The sequence below is a fragment of the Mesocricetus auratus genome, unplaced genomic scaffold, assembly GCF_017639785.1.
Source record: "Mesocricetus auratus isolate SY011 unplaced genomic scaffold, BCM_Maur_2.0 Super-Scaffold_100024, whole genome shotgun sequence".
NCBI classification, from domain to species: Eukaryota; Metazoa; Chordata; class Mammalia; order Rodentia; family Cricetidae; genus Mesocricetus; species Mesocricetus auratus.
This window is the reverse complement of record NW_024429205.1, coordinates 21,351,647-21,372,291: the sequence shown is the minus strand read 5'-3', so window position 1 is coordinate 21,372,291 and position 20,645 is coordinate 21,351,647. Positions and strand designations below refer to the sequence as shown.

Genomic DNA, 20,645 nt, shown 5'->3' with positions numbered 1-20,645 from the left:
GAACCTGTTCCAAGAAAATATCCGGAGCTTTTGCTGGATCGCACATTAGCCGAGGTGGCAGCTGGCGGAGAACTGGGCCCTGACAGGATGGGAAGGAGTGGGATAAGATCAGAAAGGCAAAGAGGGAAGGGGCAGGAGATACTCTCCCTGAAGCCCAAGGTTGAGGTGAGCCCCCGCCCACCCCCCAACTTCATCCAGGAGGGGCCAAAGGCAGAGAGGAACAGAAGAAAAAGAGGAGAAAGGGAAGAGACACCACAGATGGGGAAGATGAAAAAAATAAAAGCAACCACCACAGGCTCTTTGATCTTAATTCATTTTATTCTACAAAATGCTACTCAATGGAAAGTGGGAAAGCTAACAACAACAACAAAAACATAAAACAAAAATAAACCCCAAGGGAAAATAGGTTTTAATATGTCCTTTTCTCCATAGCAGCAAGCTTCTCCCAACAAGCTTCTTAGTGCAGACACTGTAGGCTCGTGTCACGTACAGTACACAGAACAACACAACACACACCACCAGAGATGCTTCCGAGCAGGGACACTCCTCAGTTTTTAAATCTATACAAAGAGTTTTGAGCATATGGTCCTGCCAGGAGAATTCTGACTGGAGAGACCCTCCAATAGGGCCATTTCACCATCACTTTAAAAATAGGGGACAAAAGGTGCCCCACAGAGCCATAAAATCTTGTACAATTCATTTGCCTCCAGGGTCTTAATAGCAGGTTTCACTTCACGTCATTGACACATTCCAAATACAGATGCACAGAGCTTGAGTTTCCACTATATACCAAAATACGATATATACACCTCCCACTGCAAAAGACACCCTGATACCTAGTCTTTATACAAAGTTGAATATTTTCTCCCTCAAAATCAAGTAACCACGAAGTAAAATAAATGGAATTTTTTTAATCATACAGAGAAAGTTAAGTTTTGAGAGACAGGGCCAGGGTCTTTTTCATTGTGTTCTCTTACAATGTAGATTTCTTAGCAGCCACTGTCCCCAGAGGAATGACAATCAATCTTTAAAAACAGAACCTTTTAATACAGTTTATACAGCACAAGTCCACAAGTCACTTTAGAAACAAACAGAATAGAGCATCATTATCCTAAGTTAGAAAAGGGGTGGGGTGGGGCCGGGGAAGGTACTTTAATGCTATCTGTTTCTATTCAGGCTTAAAACAACACAAAGAAGATGTAAACATTTAAAATAAATAATAAAATAAATGTCAATTTCTTCTCCCCTTTCCCTTTCCATACCCTCTGTCAAAATTTGACCCAGCTCCTCCTGAACAGTTATTAGTACTGGATCATCACCAACATTTGGTGCGGTGTGGCCAGGCCAAAACACCAGAAGCACGAGAAGACACCAGCTTAGCAGTGGGATGATTGGTTCCCTCTTTTAAAAAAAAAAAGCTGCAGGAGGACACAAGCACACATACATGCTCACACGCATGGGAATACAAACGTGAACACACACACCAACATACACTCACACGCCCCTGTCAATAAATAGGGAAATGCTGGCTTGAAGACAAACGCCAAGATGACTCAAGCAGAATGCAGCAAGACCCCTTTACCTACATTTAAAAAAGAAAGTCATACACACTACATATCCTATTGGTCCACAAATTCTATGAGAACTCAGGTTGCCCCGTGAGGGGCACAGGCCAGGTGGGAGGAGCCTGAGGGGGAGGAGCCTTGGGTGGGCAGATGCTGCAAGGGGGAGGGGTCTTTGAGGACCACCAGACTAAAGGTACTCCTACCTGGGGTCTTTGGAGAAAGCCCTCTCATCTCCAAGTGTTTTTGTTTAACCATTACTTGGGACCTTTGAGAAGGGGATGAACCCTTAGCTCCTTCTTAAAAGAGGATAAATATTAAAGTGCCTCATAGTGCCTGGCACATAGTAGGTGCTTATTCCATTCCTCCCTAAAGAGGCCACATGAACATCTGCTCAGGGAAGGAAGTCACTGTGAAAGACTAATGGTGACATCTCAAGGGACACTTTTGCTGTCTCAGGAAAATGTGGAGAAATGAACCCAGACCCTTCAGATGGCCTATCTGTCTTCTACACTAGGAGTCAAGTGTATGCAGACCTGGGTTCTCTCCCCCAAAGCCTGAGGAAGCGCCAGGCTCTGCTTACTGTTAGCTTTGAAATGCTCCCATGACTGGCCACCATGGGCACACTCATCCTGTGACAACAGCAGTTTGACTTCCAAAAAAATCTCCCCCAGGAAACAAGCTGCTTGGTATTAGCTCCCCTCACCTGGGCTCTCCTCTCTTTCCTGTGTCACAGCTGTCCCTAGATAGCTGGTCAGAAGGAGGACTGTCCTCACAGAGGCTAGGAGGCCACGAGGACCGTGTTCCACATTAGCTGATTAAGGAGTACCTGTCCTATGCCAACCCAGAGCTGCTCACAGACCAGCCAAAGCCCATGCCAGCCGAGGACACACATAGGGAGATAGGACACCTTGCTTGAGGACACCCCCTCCCCCCACTAGGGCTGTCCCCTGAAAGGGGGGGGAGAAGCAGGACAGCAAGCCAGGCGCCTGACCTGGAGCACAGGCATGTATGTGAGTAGCAGGTAGGTAAATGAACTTGGACAGAGAGCCAAAAGGAAGCCAGCTGAGGCTATACCCACAGTCTAGGTGTGAATACCCAGTTTTCCTCCCAGAAACCTCTGTCTTTGGAAAAGCCACAAGATCTTGCAGGGAAAAGCAAGCAGATTAAAGGGGAAGATGACCTCAGAAGCTCTGAGGCTCAGGTTAGCTGGCTGTGCCTTCTAGCACTGATGCCAACACAGCTTAAAATCTGAACCGAGAGCCAGACTTGGGGTCTCAGGAGTGTCCAACTGGGGCATCAAGTCACAGGCCTGTGACCTGTGTTGGGGGTCCATGCTGTGGAGAGTGGGGCAGGAAGGGGCTTTGGGAAATAACAGAATAAAAGCAGCTTCGTTTCAGAAATACCCATGGGCACCAGGAGGGAAAGAGCTCCACTTGGCTTGAGATGATAAACGCTTAACTGAGTTCACCCCCGGGCATTTCCCTAACTCCCGCCACTCCTGGCTGTCTTGTTTCCAGGAGAACTCTGAGGCCAGGGAACCACCTGTTCAGTCTCTTTGGGAGCACCCCTCTCAGAGGCTCGGGGAGACCAGGATGGCAGAGGTAGAGCCAGGGCATAAGGAACGAGCATATGGAAAGTATTCTGAACAAAATGAAATTATTCCTCCTCTCCTCTTCCCCTCTTCCTAGCCACCCCCCCCTTTCAGTTCTGTTGGGTGGGGCAGGTTTCCCACATGGCTCCTGGGTCCTGTGTGTTCTGCATGCATATCAGTGGGTCATGCGATTAAATCATGGCTGGCACATGTGAACTTGGGCTGAGAAAGGCACAGGTCTGAGAAGTTGTCCCTTCCCTCTCAAAATTCAGATTGTCACCACTGGGCTTGGCTCAAATGACAGGGCTTTACAATCTCTGGAGTGGAAACACTAAATCAGATCATTAGCACTAGAGACCAGCTCTGACCCGACGCTGCTACTTCCCACACTCGTGCCAGCATGCGGTGGGGAGAGAGGGATGGGATGCGGGGTCAGGACACCCTTGGGGAGGCCAGGACACCCGTGAGAAGGAGGATGGTCCATTCGGCAGTGTGAAGGAACACATGCTAGCTTTGATAGGAACCGCACAGCCACCCCGAGCCCTAGCAAGACTGGCTGAGACCAATGACCCCCAAATGACCTGCCGAGTCAGCAGGTCACCCTAGAGCGGGCAGCAGAAGTATCAAAGGGAAAGAATCCATTCATCAGTGGCAGAGACCACCGAGAGGGGGAGGGGCGGGGGTTCTGCACCTCACTGATAGCAGAGCCGTCAGGAAAGGCTAGGTACCGTGGGGCTGATGCTAAACCATTCCCAGCACAGCCAGACTGACATCTCCCCAGCTCTTCCACCTGAGGTATGAAGAGAAACCATTAGTTCAAAATGGGGAGGGGCCAGGCCCACACCCATTAAATATCTACGGGCGCCGTCACCCTGAGAGTCGGGAAGGGCAGAGCGCAGCAGGGCTTCGGAGTGCTGTGTGGTTCCTAGGGAGGGGTACCTCCCTGGTCTGGAGAGAAGGGTCCAGGGGCGGAGTGGCGAGGCAGTAATTACAAGAGAGGCTCTGCTCGAGACGTCAGGTGGAGGAGGAGGGTCTCTAGGACAGTCACGTGGCTTTGTTGGCACGAATCCTGGCTTGGCAATTTGGCATCCGGCAAACCCAAACTTGCCCTGGTTGTCGCACTTAGACCCTGTCTTCCGGCCAAGCCGATCCGCGAAGAGATGGGCATCTCCAAGGCTGGAAAGGAAAGGTCCTTGGTGTATCCCAATGGTGACGGCCTCACCTGCAGAACTCAGGGAGCCGGCTGAGCTGGTGGTCTGTGACGGCAGTGCGCTGGGGTGTGCGGGAGGGAAGGTTCAATAATATTGCACTTTGACTGCCCCTTGGGGACACATCCGCCCCAGGGGAAGAGTCACCTGCTCCCCCAGCAGTTTTAATAGCGGGACCACCCAGATGAAATGTCATGGCAAATCTCATAAAAACCCAGAGGGAGTGAAGCTGAGACTGCGGGAAGGAGGGGGAACCAAAAGGCACTGAGCATGCGTGGTGGGGCAGGAAAGGACACCATCACTCCAGAGACAACAGCATTAACAAAGGGGCAGGAACCATCTGGGCCAGCTCCAGGCGCTTCAGAAGCAGGAGAGGCGTCTGAGTCCACCAAAACCGTGTCCTCCTCGGCTCCTCAAGAAACAGGAATTGCTTGCAAGATGAATGAGGGAAGGGGGTCCCAGGGCTTCCAAGACATCAACCAGTACCTCACCACTAAGTCCCACGGGGCCCCCAGAGCCAAGGTCCCCCTTTTGCCCTCATGACCCCGGAGTGCTAACGGTACTGGTCCCCGGGAGGGGTGACAATGCTGAGGACTCCTCCGGAGCTGGCCAGAGGAGCACAGGGTTACAGGGCCAGCAATGTGGGGGAGTTCAAGGAGTCTGACGACTGGTCCCCACTGCTACTGCTTCTGCGGTGAGCCTTGGAGCAGGACTCCGAGGGCGATGCAGGCGACTCCTGCTCCAGAACACTGGGGTAGGTGAAGACAAGGTTTGAAGTGCCTGGAGTGATGGCAGGTGTCGAGGTCACCACGATGGGGGTGTGAAGAGGCTCTTCCCCATAGAAACCGCCCCCAGCAATGCTGATGGGTTTGATGACAGAGCGCTGGGTCTTGTCCATCCCTACCGCTGAGGAAGAGGGGCTGTCCTCTTCGAGAGGCTCTTGCTTCACCACCACAGCGCCGCCGGTACCACGTAGGGGCTGCAGCCCGGCGGTCGGGGGCGATCGGCGCTCCTCGGGGCTGATTTTGCACACAGGGCCGTGGGCTACCAACATGAACTCAAGCTTTTCCTTCTCTTTCTGCAGCTCAGCGATCTCCTTCTGAAGACCAGACTTCTCCTCCTCCAGCTCCTCCGTCTCCTATGAGGGGGAAAGAAGGGTGTGAGAGGCAGAAGCCTACAAGCTGACCTGAGGGACGATGGTCCCGACCCAAACACGAAAGGGGGATCTACAGTGTCCTCAGGTGACCTAGCACAAGCTCTCCCACACCTGGCCGGGGACCTAACGGGTGGGTGTGAGTCACACGGTGGCTCCCAGCCCCTTTTATCCCTGAAGGAGGGAAGTTGGCTTGTGGGGCAGGTGAATTAACTCGAGCTGCTGTAATTGAGCCCTTACTTCAATACAGTGTGCGCTTCACAGATTATCTCACTCAGCCCTCCAGAAGTTTCTGAAAGCAGATGCTATCTATCATCAACCCATTTTGAAGATGAGGAAACCACGGTTCTGAGAAGTCTGCTCGTCTGCCCAAAGTTACGGAGCTAGCGGAGAGGCCGGATTTGAGTCCCAGTGCGTCTGACTCAAGTCTGCATGCTACTACTCCATTCGATCCTCGTGATGCCAGGACTACCTTTGGGTCCCCCAACAGGTTAGAGTGGGGAAGCTCTGCTCACTCTACCGTTTCAGCCCACTAGTGGGCACGGATGCTGAGCTGGGTGCTGCTTGAGAGCAGACTCCTGTGCATGAACCCCTACCCTTGGCACTGGACCGAACAGTGCCCCACTTGTGATAAATGCTCAGCTGCTCACTAACGGATCCTCCCTTTCTTATTCTGGTTTCTAAAGCCCACACCCCTAGACCAGAGACAGCAAGGGACACATTTAGTTCCACCGTGTGCCCAACAGCCCGTAAGATCCCGTGAGGGTGCCAAGCTCACCGGGGGCAGCCTCCACTCCCCTCCTCCACACAGGGCCAGAGCAGCCCGAGGATCGGAATGGCTGGGGAGAAGAGAGGCGTGCGTCACCACTCTCCTTTTTGTCTAACACAGGTTCCCATTCACAAATGAAGAGATACGGGCAAGAGCTTCATTAAGCACAGTACAGTATATTCCGGCGTGAAAAAAAAAGTTTCCATCTGTCTCAAGGGTCTGGTGAACGTCAGAGGCTTCCTGTGGAGGATGTGGCTCAGGGGCCTGGGTGGCTGGGTCAGGACGTGGGGGAGGTGGAGAAGTAGGGTGTGAGACTTCTGGGAAGAGGGGAGGAGAGCAGGGAGGACTCAAAGGAGAGGCTGTTCCGGGCTGAGGGATCCTCAGGGAGTCACGGTAAGGCATGGCTCCTTCAAGTAGGAGAGAATGTTTAGCAGGAAGGCTCTGTTGAGGGAGCCTCTGTGGTGGGCTGACCACTCCCTGGTCGGCCTCATATGGGAAGGAAGAACTTCTATACCCATCCCCTCTCTGACACCTCCGTAGGCCATGAGTACAGGCACCATGGGATTCACCAAGTATGTATTCTAGTGAGTGTGCCTAAAAGTTAGGGCTGAGGCATGAAGGAAACAGCGGAAAGCAGATAAACTACCTGGAAAGATTAAATAAATTCTAGGTCTCTCTACTAGTCAGTCACCACGTGAGGATAATCTCTTGTCTCATCTCCTCCCTGAGAGCACTGTGTCCCAGGGAGTCAGCATTGGCGTGGGACCTCCTCTACCAGACGCTTGGCCTCTCCTTCAGGGTCAGACACAGAAAGGAGTTACGTGACACTGGCCAGGTCAAGCTCAGAAGAGGGAGGGGCAGGACCATGTGCCCCCTCCCCCGGGTCCGGGCAATTAGGAAGCATGGGACAGTGACTCACAACAAAGCTCTCAGCTCGCCATAGAGGTGGGAACCTTCCCGCCAGTGAAGGATGGACAAACGCTCCAAGGAACTGTAACTGGTGTATGACCTGTCTGCATGAGGGTGCTTGCTCCCACCCCACTCAAACCAGGGAGCTCCGGCCAGGCTGGGCCACTTTTGCTAGCCTTGGGCATGGGGGCAACTGGAACCCTGAGGAGCAGCCATGGAGAGGCAGGTATTGCTGTGCCTGCCCTGGCTCCCTGGAACGGTCAACCCTCACACAGAAGCCCAGTGGGCCTGACAACAGCACAAATAGGTACCGAGTGAGAAAACACACTGGCCCAGAAAGGTGGTCTGCTCCTCTCCAGGCCCACGCAGATGGCAATGGCTGGTTCTTTTGTTTTTCTTTCTTTCTTTTTTTTTTAGTTTGGTGTTTCCAGACAGGGTTTCTCTGTGTAGCGTTGGAGCCTGTCCTGGAACTCACTCTGTAGACCAGGCTGGTCTGGAATTCACAGAGATCCGCCTGCCTCTGCCTCCCAAGCGCCAGGATTAAAGGCGTGCGCCACCAACGCCCAGTTGATTCTCATACGTTCATTTATCCATTCCTCCCACTCCCAATCGAGCAAAACGTTGACCCATGTGCTCAAAGGAATTTTCTGTGTCTCCCAACTCGTCACCAATGTGACACTTGTAAGGACAGTGCAGGGAGGGCCACACCACACACAGCCCCTTACCGCCTGCAGCTTCTCAGTCAGCTCTCGGCGGCGGTTCCGGCACTTGGCTGCAGCGAGCTTGTTCCTCTCCCTCCGGATTCGACGCTTCTCCTCTTCTTCGGGAGACAGCTGAAGAAGCCAAGGTCAAGAGTCATAATTGGAATGGTGCGATGGTTCACGACATTTCAAAAAGCTGTATTTTAAGGACTACAAGCCGCCCTTTAGAATTGGAGAGGGGAAGACAGAGGGAAAGAGATGTGTAGCCAGGCTCAGAGGTCCCAGGGCATGAGGTCAGGACTGTGTGGCTGCCTGGAGGGAGCTTGTTGAAGGCTCTGCCTTGGGAAGGTGACGTCGCATGTTTAAGGGGACAGCAGACCAAGGGTGGAAAAGCCCAGTGGCCCTGCACCAGGGCAGGGTTTGTCTGTCAGCTCCGATTCAAAGTCTAAGGCAGAGAAGGGCCCCCATTGGCAAGCCAGGTCTGGCCCCGCCTGCTGTGGCGGCTTCCTCCAAAGCCCAGCTAACAGCCCTCCCATCACTCTCTCCTGGTCTCACCATCATCTCTGGTTATGTAGAGCCTCCACGTGGGTGAGATCCACCCATGGGGGCGGTGCTGATGCACTTCACCAGCAGGAGGGCCGTGGGTCCCACTCTATTCCCACCTTCCTCTGCCAACCCGAGTACCAGCTTCTCAGAGCTCTCCCTGAGGATTCCTTGGGGGCCTGCCACAGTGCTGGGCTGGGCAAGAGAAAAAGCAGCCTAGGCACAAAAGTCCCACTGTCCAGCTTTTCCACTTATTTGACTGACGGTGAGTATCTACATGAGACATAATTCCAGGAGTCGGGGCTGTGAACTCAAAGGAAACCCCCTGCGGAGAGATCAGGAACTAGCTCCTTCTGGTGAAGCAGTCAGGGACTCTGACCTCGACTCTGCTCACACACACTGTGAAGGAGAGCGCCACGGGCCAAAGCTCCATGCAGGATAAAGGGAAAACAGACCAGCCAGGGGCGCATGCCTACTGTGTGCCTATGCTCTGCTGCGGGCTTCAAAGAGTCTAAGTTTCATAGGCTGACAGGCTCTGAGTCCTGGGTTCAAGGGACACATGGGGGAGGGGAGGAGCTGAAACTGCCCCCTGAGAGAGATGTTCCTAACTACAGACCACACCATGAGGAACAAGCCATTTGTGCTAGCTGGGCTCAGGTCAGAAACCCAGGAAGCTCCCTCCCACATCCATGGCTGTGATGTCCCGAGTGACCAAGAAAAGCATGAAATCGGTAAGTCCATTCCATCTACACAGAGATGGCCCCACAGGAGGTCACAGGTCACTCAGCTAAGACCTGCTCCCAAACCTGTCTTGGTCCGAGCCTTACAAAGTTAATTACCAAGAAAGCCTGTGGCCTTATGGCAGTCCTGGGTTGAGGTTTCTTTATGGCCCCTGAACTCCACTGAAGGCCCAGCACCACCGCCCTGCCCTTCCCCAAGCAGCCTTTACTGCTGAGGGAGGAAAAAAAATGCTAAGCTTGGTTCAAAGCTAGCCTTCTTCCTACCTTGGTGACTTAGAAGTCTCTCCCTGTCTGGGGGTGTGGGGCAACTGTGGGTACTGTCGCCATAGGAAATGTTCTGGGGTGGTGAGATCAACGTGGTTACAGTTTGAGTGTTGTTAACATCACCAGGGACCCACCCACAAGCCACACACGCCCTCCCTTCCCTTCTCCTCAGTCCCCACCCTGGGCTCAGAGGAGCCTCCTGGGCAGGCTCTGGAGGAGGCCATGAGGCACCAAGCTGACTCCCGGGAGGAGCCTGGGGAGGGGTGGTGGAAAGAAGTCACAGAGCAAACACTAGGGCCAGGGACCCAAGAGTCAAGAATGTGGCTGCCACAAAGATAGTGTGAGAGTTAGTGGTCCCCTGAGCCCCTAATTGTCTGGTGCCCCCCCCCACCCCGGACCACAAAAGGAAGGATGTCTCCAGATAGCTGGTCTTGAAGCATACCTAGGTGGCATGACATCAAAAACACCCAACCGTAGGTCAAAGTGGTGGATCCCAGTCTCTGCTACTAACTCAGTGTGACTCTGGGCAGGGCCCTTCCTTCTAGGCCTCATCTATGAGCTGGGTAAAGGGGGGGAAATTCAGAGGTACCCTCCAAAAGTCCCTTCTAGGTGTAAACTTCTGAATGCAGTGTGAGGTAGGCCCAGCAGAGGAGTGTGGGACACATCATGCTGCAATGTCCCGACAGCCCACGAGAGCCTGGCGGCCACTCGGCATCATTTATAGCCTGGAACAATCTGGCTTGTCAATGGCTATGAAGCTTTGCAGCACGGATACAGGCACAATTACAAAGGACAGTGAGGTCACTACTGTGATACCTGTGACTATGGGAAGCCCCCAGAGGGGCCAGTAGCTTCCCCCACACATGCAACTGTACCTCAGTGTCCCCTGTTGTCCCCCTCCTCCCCGCTCCCCCCCCCAGGCCCTGCACTGCGGCCCCAATGTTAGCATCTATTGGCCACGAGGTCCTACTTTGTCTTGAGAAGACCGTCCCTGAGAAAGCCTCCAGTTCCTTGGAGCCCTGTAACTCTACGTCCTCTCCGGACTACTGGCTCTGGGTCCATCCCTATGTCACGTTAAAGACAGTGGTACTAGGGTATGGTGGACCCTGGAGTAGAAACAGGCGAGGGTTGGCGTGAAGGCTCCCACAGTTAACAGGAAGGCTTCACCAGGTTCACATTTCCTCTGAAAAGGAAAACGCACTGCTCAGGGGTTCCCTTCTCTGGGCTCACAGTGGCATGGCCTTGGGGGAAGGGTGCTGTGCACTGAGCCCAGGCAAGCAGGTCTCAGCCTTGAGTCTGTGATGGGGGACAGATGAGATCTTCGGAGGCCTGTGTCCTTCCAAGTCAGCTCCCTCTCAAAGCTGACCCTCTTGAGAAGGGAGAACAAGCGAAACCCCATGTGTGACCTCTCTCTTCCCCCAGAGCGGAACAGACTCCTCGGGCCCAGGTCACTATACTTCTGGGACATACATTCCAGGAGCCGGAAATGGGCTGCAGCTTTGAGACACTGAGGAAGAATGCAAAGTCACATGGTGCTCAAAGCCCAGGTCCTATGGCTCCTGCCCAGTGGCTCCCACTAAGGCACAGGGCAGGGTACTACTACAGGAGGCCACGACGGTTCACATTCACTGATACTTTATACTCACAAGGTGTTCCCAACTCAAGAGCTCCCTCAAGCACCAACTTAGCATCCCTGTTCATGAGCCCCTCCCTCCCTCCCCAGCTACCAATGTGGCTCTTCTCCACTAGCCAGAGGCATACCTGCTCATCTCTCCTTCTGCGGCCTACAGTGGTGCCAATGGTCTTGATCACACCGGGCCTGGGGAGAGCCATGTGCCCAGGGACTGAAGCCAGCCCTGGCAGGGGGCTGTAGGGATGTGAGCGTGGATAAGGGTTGGACATGGAGGTAATCACTGTGGGCTGGACCATCCACTGCAGGTCCTGGCTGGTGGTGATGGCGTTGATGGTGGGGATGAAGGCGCTGCCTGAGCCAGGCATATCTACCCGGAACTTCTGAAACAAGGAGAAAGACATGACACTGAGCCGAGAAACAGCAGGATAGGGTAAGCAGAGTCGGAGCCAAGGCCAAAGCCTAGCAGACTTCTGGGTTAAGGCCTGACGGCAATGTCGTGTCCCACGTGGGCTTCCCTAGACAAATTCCACATAACCAAAAATCAAGCCGACATTACCCATCCCTGGCCTATGTCTCAGATCTGCTTGTTCCCTTCCTAGAGTCCTGAAGACTCCATTCTCAGGGGCTCTGGGAGGAAGCAGCCACATCTCAAGTGATTTCTAGGACACCTGTGAGGCTGAGTCTCTCGAACTCACCCTGCAGCCCTCCAGGGCACATGTCTGCAGGGTGGTTCACCTTGGTCTCCTGGGGCCTCTGAGTCACCTACCAATTATTCCCCAGGGTACTGGCTCAGGACACATTTCTTGGAGAATTACACACCAGTAGATCAAGAGAGATCACTACAAGTATATTGTGTCTGCTTTTGTCACTTTCCAAGGAAGTTCATGATGAGCCTATACGCCTATCAGATCAGGGTCAAGTTGAGAAGGCTAAGTCTTCACCTCTGTTTACTAGTCTATTGTCAGCGGATGGGACTGGAGCCCGGAGTCAGACTTTGCAGCCAGGATCCCTCTCACTATCTTTGACCCTGCTCCTTTGCCTTCCCTGGCGTAGGCAGACACATCGTGCCTATCTCTCCCATCAACACATCTAGCTACCCGGGCTCACAGATGTGTCTGTGGGAAAACTTCAGGGCTGCCAGCTCAGAGGTTTCCCTTTGCCCCTTAATTTGCGTCAGGACCATGTTGCAGAGCTCTGTGAGCTGCAGGACAGTCTATTTGAAATCCAACAAGATAAAACATCAAAGCACAATAGACCAGGCCCCTCAGCTACCGTGTTACTGGAGCTGTTAGGGTCAGAGCCTTGGCCCCATAGCCTTAACTAGCTAGGTTCCGTGCCCATCCCCAGTAGGCCAATTAAACAGTGACAGGGGAGAATAGAAGAGAGATTTATTCAATGTGACCATATTAAGAAAAGGGACACAGAGGCTCATTGACTCCCCAAGCCTATCTGCCAAGTCAGGACACAAGACTGAGGATTAAATAGAGGACAGGAGGCACATATAGTAGCATCAGTCATCACCTTCAGTCTGTCCTGCAGGTACTCTGACAGGTTGTCATACCATATAAAGGCCCTTCCTGGGAGTCACCCGCCCTCTCCTCCTCTCAGTATGCGATTCCTGGGACAAATACAGTTTCTTGGGGGCCCATTGTTTTAATGGTCTGATAGCATATGTGTCTCTCTAGAACATCTTCCCTCCTGCCAGGATGACTACGGCTGGCTTTGACCCTTCTCTAGGACAGCTCCTGGAAAGTAAGAGAGGCAAAAAGAGAAGCCTCTCCCATTTTCAGCATTTCAGGAGAAGAAGGCTCTCAGTGGAACAGTCAAAACCTCATCCTCAGATGATCTGTGCCCATAAGAACATCTCGAAACTTTGCCCCCTGATCTCATGGGTGAAATGACGACAGTCGTTAATAGCTAGCACTTACAGAATGCCCAACACCATGTTAATGTCTCCTAGATTACCCGGTTAATTCTCCCTCCGAGGTAAGTACCACATTATCTTCATCTCAGAGACAGAAACAGTCTGAGAGGCTCCAAGCAACTCATCCAAGGCCATATTGTTGCTAAGCAGTGGGGTCAGAGTTCAAACCCAGCTCAGCACGGCCAAGGCTTGCTGAACTGTCTTGGTTGTTGAGGAGACTCTCCACAAGGTACCACACAGACTCACCTAGCATTCTTTCTTCCTCAAAACCCAGCCCTAAGTGCTAGAGTCCACCCTGTGCCACAGGCCCCTTCAGCACCCCCAGTACCACTAAGGAGGTCCCATAGATTGGTTCCATTCACTAGGAAACCCTGCTATCATTTCCCCGGGCACTGTAGTAGCCCCTGACTGATCTAGTCAGAGCAACCGAGACTAGATGTGGCCGGCCCAAGCTAACCTCACAGGTATGAAAATAAAATTAAGCCTACAAACCCCTCCAACTGTACCTGGACAAGCTGACAGACCCTTTCTCACTTGCCATCCTGTCACCCACTGACTCCAGAAGTTGACTGCCTCACTTCCCAGACTGGCCCAGTGCATGAAAGCTGCCCAGTGCAATGCACTCTGGGATTTTTATCGGGAAAGTTGCTCAGGACAGCAGCTTCTGGTCAGCCTAGCCAGTTCCACAGTTACACCACTGAAGGTAAGTAGGGTTGGTTTTAGTTTTGAACCAAGAGTTGACTGAAGAGAAATAGGTATGCCAGACATAGTGGTTCAAGATTATAAATCCCAGCTATTCAAGAAGGTTAAAGCAGAAGAGTTACAAGCAGTGGTGCACACCTGTAACCCCAGCACTCAGGAGGCAGAGGCAGGCCATCTCTGAGTTTGAGGCCAACCTGATCTACAGAATGAATTCCAGGATGATTAGGTCTACACAGAGACACCCTGTCTTGAAAAACTACCTCCTCCCAAAACAAATAAAATGCAAGGCAAACCTGAGCTACAAAGTGAGTTCAAGGCCAGCCTGGGCAACTTAGTGAGACCCTATCTCAAAACAGAAAAAGGACTAGAGCACTTAGCTAGCATGCACAAGGCCCCAGGTTCCGTCCCAAGGGAGGGAGAAGTGAGGAAGCATTTCATGTGTGGAAAGCAGGTTAGAATTTCCTGAAGTGGAGAAAGGGTGTGACGGGCGCTGGACTCTGAGAAGGCAGAGGCGTGCTGTCAACAGTGGACTTGGCTAAGGGTGTGTAGGAGCACTGAGGTCCAGGCAGTGAGTGTTCTCTGGCACTACCGGGGGAGGCCCAGGGACTTTGCCTGAAGTCCAGGTTTGAGGCCTAGCTTGAACGGCTCTACTCTGAGGCCATCAGTGAGAACTCAATTCCAGAACAAAAAAGAACACATCAAGCTGGGCAGTGGTGGTGCACGCCTTTAGTCCCATCACTCGGGAGGCAGGGACAGGCGCATCTATGTGAGTTCAAGACCAGCCTGGTCTACAAAGCTAGTTCCAGAACAGGTTCCAAAACTACACAGAGAAACCCTGTCTCAAAAAACAAACAAAAAAGAGAGAACATATTGATTCTGAACGTCCTGCATTGTTACAGGGATTAAAGGCACAGCTACTGTAATCACAGGCTGTGAAGCATACTCAACCCTGGCTAAGAATATTCCGAGGAGCTTGTGAAAATCACCAACGTTGGGCATCAGCATTCGAGTCTAAAATAATCGGTTAGGGGTGGAGTTCTACTACAGGTACTTCTTCAAACTCCAAGGAGATTCTATTATAATATGCAACCAGGGCAGAAAAACATTGCCCCAAACAAATGGGAAGCACTACAAATTGTCACCATCGCCACCGACACCACCATCGGCACCACGTCATCCTCATAAAGCAGGTCTGTGTACACTGCACAGGCTAGCTCTTGGGAGAATTGCCAGCTTCCTACTTTTGGAAGCGCCCAAATTTGTATTCCGTGTCTCTCCCCCAAGACAGAGCCTCAGACCGAAGCAAATGTGAAGCACCCAGTGCGACGGCCTAATGCGACCATCTCCTGTCGGTTCTACTTTTCAGGGAACTGTCTAAGAAGTACGTTCGGTCCAAAGAACAACAGTGTGCCTGTTTCAGGCTGCTTGGGGAAGGAAGCACAAAACCCAAATCCAGCTGGAAGACTAAGATTCCTCAGGGATGGGCAGGTGCCATCCAGGCCCTCTCTAGTCCACACACTGCTTCCCTGCAGACACCAGCCAGATTCCTCTCAGCGACGGCTTGGTCTAGACAAAACAAGGCGGCAATAAAAACAAGGCTGGAGGTAATGACTGCCTCTGGTTCGCATGTACACCTTGTTTCAGACAGAGGTAAAGCCGTGTGGATAACACGCTGGCTCCAAACTGCAAGGAAAACAATGTCCTGTCCCCAGAGGGGACTGAGGCCCAATGATAAAGAAGGCTTTTGTCTCCCAGGGAGCCTCTTGGAGAGACGCACAAAAGTTTCAATTAGATCTGGCAGATGTTTTTGTCTCAACTCCAAACATGTTATTCAGAAATGACACTGGGCTAAGAGAGAAGTCTGTGGTCTCAGAAGTCAGCCCGATACTCTCCTATATGCTAACAGACCACAAAGGACCCAAAAGTCCTGTTAAGGGGACACGCAGTCATGGTTCCCAGGGAAGGAGTTCACATTGAAGACAAAGAGACCAAGACAGCTTTCCAGCCACAGGAATCAAAGCAACGCTGTGACAGTGCCCAGGTACCAGCTGGCAGTGACAGGATGGATGGAGGGGGTACCCAGGGTTCAAGTTCTCTTGGGTCTCCAGAAGCTCCTGGAAAACTCTTCCACTGGGGACAGGACTAAAGACGCTAGGTGGCTCTATGACATTCCAGTCTGGCAGAGTGTCCAAGTACTTAAAAAAGATTGTGTCTCCCTGTCAACATGTGGATGAATGCCTATAAAAGGCCAAGCATCCCCCGTAGACCTCCTAGTGCCAAATCTGATGAGATCTGCTCTAGGAGTCAGACAACAACCACTTAGGAGTTTGGGGGACCATCTGTGTTATAGCTCTGCTCCACCACTGAGGCAGGGGAGCAACCGTAGAGACTATGTGAGCAAGTCAGCATTCCTAGGCTCCATTAAATGTCACTTATAGACACTCTGGTCTCCTAGGCTCAGGTTGGAGAAGAAAGAAGCAAAAACAAACAAACGACAGACAGACAGACAGGGATGCCCTCTGAGCCAGGAAGCCAGGGGGCTGGATCCCACTCCTCGTCTTGGATCTCCAGACCCTGAGCAAAAGTTCAAACCCTTCCAAGCTCTTCTGTGAGTTTTTGGGTACTGAGGACTTCAATGTCGCCAGCAGTGCTCTGTGCTCGGGGTGAAATGGGGATGCTCAGTGAGTACTGTGCAAGTCACTCAGAGATCAACTCAACAGACCCAGCTCCCACAGCCCAGGCACCGCTGACTCGGAGAATAGCCCTTTGGGACTCAGCAACAGGACTTTGGGTTCAGAAAAGAGTCATCACTAGAAACAAGAGCTTCGACCATGGGAGCCCCTCCCAGAGTCCTGAGCTAGGCAGATGTGGCATTTAGACAGAAATCAAGCTTGGTGCTCTTGGCCCATCCTCCTGGCCAGTCCTTCTTGAATTGATTCTTAACACGACCCCAATCCTGCAAGACATGAACCTGTGACCGCTGTGCCTGCTCCATCAAGAAGACAGGCGGCCATCTAGGACTGAACCGGCGGCCTTTGTCCTTTCCTACAGCCTCAACACAGGGAAAGGAAAACTCCAGCGTCCCAGAAGACCAGCTTTGGAGACAGAAAGAGGCATGTCAGGTGTTCTAGTCACACTTATTCATCTCAGCCTTCTGAGTCCCAGCACCAACATCAGGTGAGTGTTGTGTTCACTGGAACACTTGGTGCCTCCCAAAGCCTGTAGTGTAGCAGCTACGCTGGCCATCACCTTGACCTCTGACCTTTCTTTTCTGAGGAAATTCCATCTATGTCACAATGGAAACTGCTGCTAAGAACTCACAGTTTCCAAACTTTTACACTATACAAGCGTATCACAGGTTACTCCGTTATCTCTTTACCAGTTCCACTTGAGAGAACCAATCTGGCCTGTGGTGCCTGATGGCCAAGGTGAAGGAAAGCCAGCATCGGAGAGAAAAGACAGGCAGAGGCTGCTGCAGAGTTGTCCCTAGATGTCCTGGATCCATTGCTCTCTCTGGTAAGAGCCCCACTCCCAAACACTGGAGAACTCACTCAGGAACCCTTTCCAAATGTCCCTGATACTCCGCCCTCTGCTGTCAGTAGGACCAGCGTTGGGATCAGGCTGGCCTTGGACTCAGAGAAACACCTGCCTCTGTCTATATGCGATAGAGAAGAGACATATCCACTCATCGAAGAAGCTATTATTTTTCCTTTCAACACATAGACCAGGAAGTTGACTTCCCTCATTCTCAAAACCAGGACTTGGGGGTCTCACTCTGTGTTGGACCCCAGACTGTCCATTCAGACTTCATACGTAAGACTTAACTCCAAAGACCTCTTAGTAATTTTCAAATATCAAATCCATCTTTCAAGGGAAGATATGTTAGCAGGGAGAATTTCCCAAACACACTAAAAACAATTCCAAAAGAACTTTTGTTGCAAAGCCTTTGAGTCCAGCGCCCCCAGTGTTCAGTTAAACATACAGCCCTCCAAAGCAGCACGGATGGAGAAAACAATGAGGTGTGTAGGTTCTGATGTGTTTGTAGCAACACACACACACACACACACACACACACACACACACACAAACCCCCAGGCTCTCAAATCTTACACTCCCCATAAATAATAAGACAGGCAGAAATGCAATGGAAATGCACTGGGATTTTGGAAGGGGAAATTCAGCTGCCACTCAGACAGTTCATGACTGCCATTTCACCCTGATGGAGATGAAGAAATGGAGTCACTTCCACCACCAAGAGTCAACGGAACAGATGCATTCCTGGGATGACATTCTGTTTGATCCTACATCCACAACATCTGTGAGGTCATGGAAAAGCAGAGAAGAGAAAAAGCAGAAGACCCTTAATCTGCATTTCCCACTCTCCTGGCATGTCCCCACACAAGTGTCCAGAGAACAACACTGTGGAGGGCACCCTTGTGAACAGAGAAAAGCGCGCCGTTCCCAATCAGGCTTTATTTAAGACAACAACAGAGTGTTTTTTTTCTTTAAAAAATCACTTTTAATTCAAGCTGCTTATAGCTAGATATTGCTAAATATATGGCATTTATTTGCCTTAAATAAAAAGAAAAATTCTAAGAATTTGGAAAACTAACCAAGTTTAACATCCTGAGACTGGAAAAATACATTCCCAGGATAGTGCTTCCAAAGATGTCCTGTAGGGGGCATTAGAGAGGTATGGTTGAGGCTGATTTGGGAAATCACAGTCATTTCTGGTAAAAGTTGTTTGATGCAAGGAATGTCCCAGCCTGGTACAATTGGCAAAAGTTCACTCTGGGAAAGTGTGTGTGTGTGTGTGTGTGTGTGTGTGTGTGTGTGTGTGTGTGTGTGTGTCTGCGCGCGCATGCGTGCATGCGTAAGGAGTGTGTGTGTGTGGTGTGTGTGTGGTGTGTGTGTGTGTCTGTGTGTGCATGCGTGCGTGTGTAAAGAGTGTGTGTGTAAGGAATATCCCAGCCTGGTACAGTAGGCAAAAGTTCACTCTGGGGAAGTGTGTGTGTGTGTGTGTGTGTGTGTGTGTGTGTGTGTGTGTGTGTGTCTGCCCCTGTTGGGAGAATGTGGCAGAGGGGGAAAAAGCTGCTCTGATTGATGTTCCTTAATTCCAAAAGGAAACAGCCTTGACTTATTCTCACAAGTCATCTAGAAACAGATAAGCAACCTTGGAAAAGTTCCGTGTCTTGTTTTTGTTTTGTTTTGTTTTTTCATTTAAAGGGGGCCTGGCTGATGAAAACAAGTTATGAAATGACCTCTGTTTGTGTAACTGGCTGGATTGCGTAACGCCAGGGCCCTGAAACCGTAACAGCCAAGAAGCAAGGCACAGCATATATCTGGAGGTGTTAAGCTGGGAAAGCCAGGAGAAAGAAGATAACAACAAAGTGAACTCCAAGAGGGGGAGGTATATACAACTATCCCCAAGAAAATTAGATTACCAGCGATCAACCTTTGAGATTGAGATTATAGTTGCAACAGGAAATATTTTTCATGTTTCAAGTTCCTGCCATATACACAGGCAGCGATTTTTTAACAAAGAGCTGTGTGCCTCCCAACCCACAAGTCAGTGGAGCTCAGTGCTAAGACCAGGCCTTATCTGTATGTTGAGGGGTGGAGTTTGGGACTGGTTAGACATCAAATTTATGGGGATACAAGGGGATATGAGGAAAAAAAATCATATCCACTTGCTCAAGGGAAAACCAGGAACATCTCACAACGATCAGCCCATTACAGTGCCATAAAGGAGGAAGGCCCCAGTCACTAACCGCTGGAAAAATTTCCCCATGAAGGAGGCTGGGAGAATAGTCGATTACAGACTTTATCTGGTATGTAATAAAGTTACCTTGAGCCCAGATCAGGGTGGGGTCATAGCACAGACTTGGAAAGGAACAAAAGCTGAGGCTTATCACTGGGACCACAGAATCTTTTTTGGTTTTTGGAGAAAGCCAGAGCAAGGAAGGGAACAGCCCCCCCCCACTTCCCATCTCCCACCCACCACACCAACAAGGAGTGAAGAGGCCATGGTGAAACTTGGCCAAAGTGGCGGCATTACCTTGCCAATCCCTCTGGGTTGAGAGACTTCTTGCTCATGCTACGGAGTAGAATGGGCAGACAGACCTGAGGAACCCATGCATTGGTTGTTGCTAATTGCAAAATCCTCATGTGTTACAGCATGCTAGGAATTAGCCAACAGCTGCTTTTCGCTTCGGTAATGAGGCTCCATTACACTGCTGGACGGAGCTCTCTTCCTTCGTCCTAGCTTGGTTTCCTGTCTGATTTGCTTCCAAAACAAGGAATTGCCTCTGCTCATATCCTGGGCTCAAAGCCCTAGTGACACAGATTATTCAGTTGGGGCACTGATGTCCGGTCTGACTTCCCATCCAGGTCCCAGAGTCTGAGCCAAGCTCCAGGCAGGGAGACTGCACTGTGTCACTGGTCACTGGCTCCAACTCATTAGTGAAAGAAACAGAAATGTCTGTCGGCTGGGGAAGGAGAGGAATGTGGGGTGGGTTATTGAACTGGAAAGTTCTGGACAGGTATAAAATTTTGGTTCAACACAAATCACCCACCGGGCTGGGATGCAAACATAATCAATGACTTTTCAGATAAGTCTTAAAACTCATCACTTCGGTAGCAAGGGTCCATTGACTGCACCCTCCGTGAAGACCAGGCTCTTACAGTAGGTGTTTAGCAGGTAGGGCGGGGGTTAGAGGAAAAGACACAGAAAAATCATTTGGAGGGACTCACCAGACATGGGACATTATCTTGAGGGAGGTGCCCCTCTTTTCGAATTACAAAGAAAGGTATGTTTTTATTATATTCCCCAGCTCAGTCCATCTTTTCTTGGGGCCCTCCCCCCACCCCAACTCCTATCGGGTTGACTGCTGGAGGCCAAAGCCAAGGCCATAGCCATGGCCTTATGGAGTAACACACACTG

General features: G+C 51.3%; 1 protein-coding gene across 2 annotated transcripts in view; it reads right to left on the bottom strand.

The window, feature by feature from the left end:
* Positions 1–299: 299 nt before the first annotated feature.
* The window catches only part of Fosl2 (FOS like 2, AP-1 transcription factor subunit), a 22,379-nt gene continuing 2,033 nt past the window's right edge, over positions 300–20,645 (bottom strand). Inside the window, exons 1-4 of one of the 2 annotated variants that reach the window (XM_040730711.1) lie at positions 19,761–20,511; positions 11,205–11,456; positions 7,921–8,028; positions 300–5,502 (exon numbers count right to left, since the gene is read on the bottom strand). In XM_040730711.1, the coding sequence (XP_040586645.1) occupies positions 4,990–5,502; positions 7,921–8,028; positions 11,205–11,441 (858 nt within the window). In that variant the 5' untranslated portion in view covers positions 11,442–11,456; positions 19,761–20,511 and the 3' untranslated portion in view covers positions 300–4,989. Of the gene's footprint in view, positions 5,503–7,920; positions 8,029–11,204; positions 11,457–19,760; positions 20,512–20,645 lie in introns of those variants that run through there. The other variant, XM_005073566.4, reaches the window with a different exon arrangement.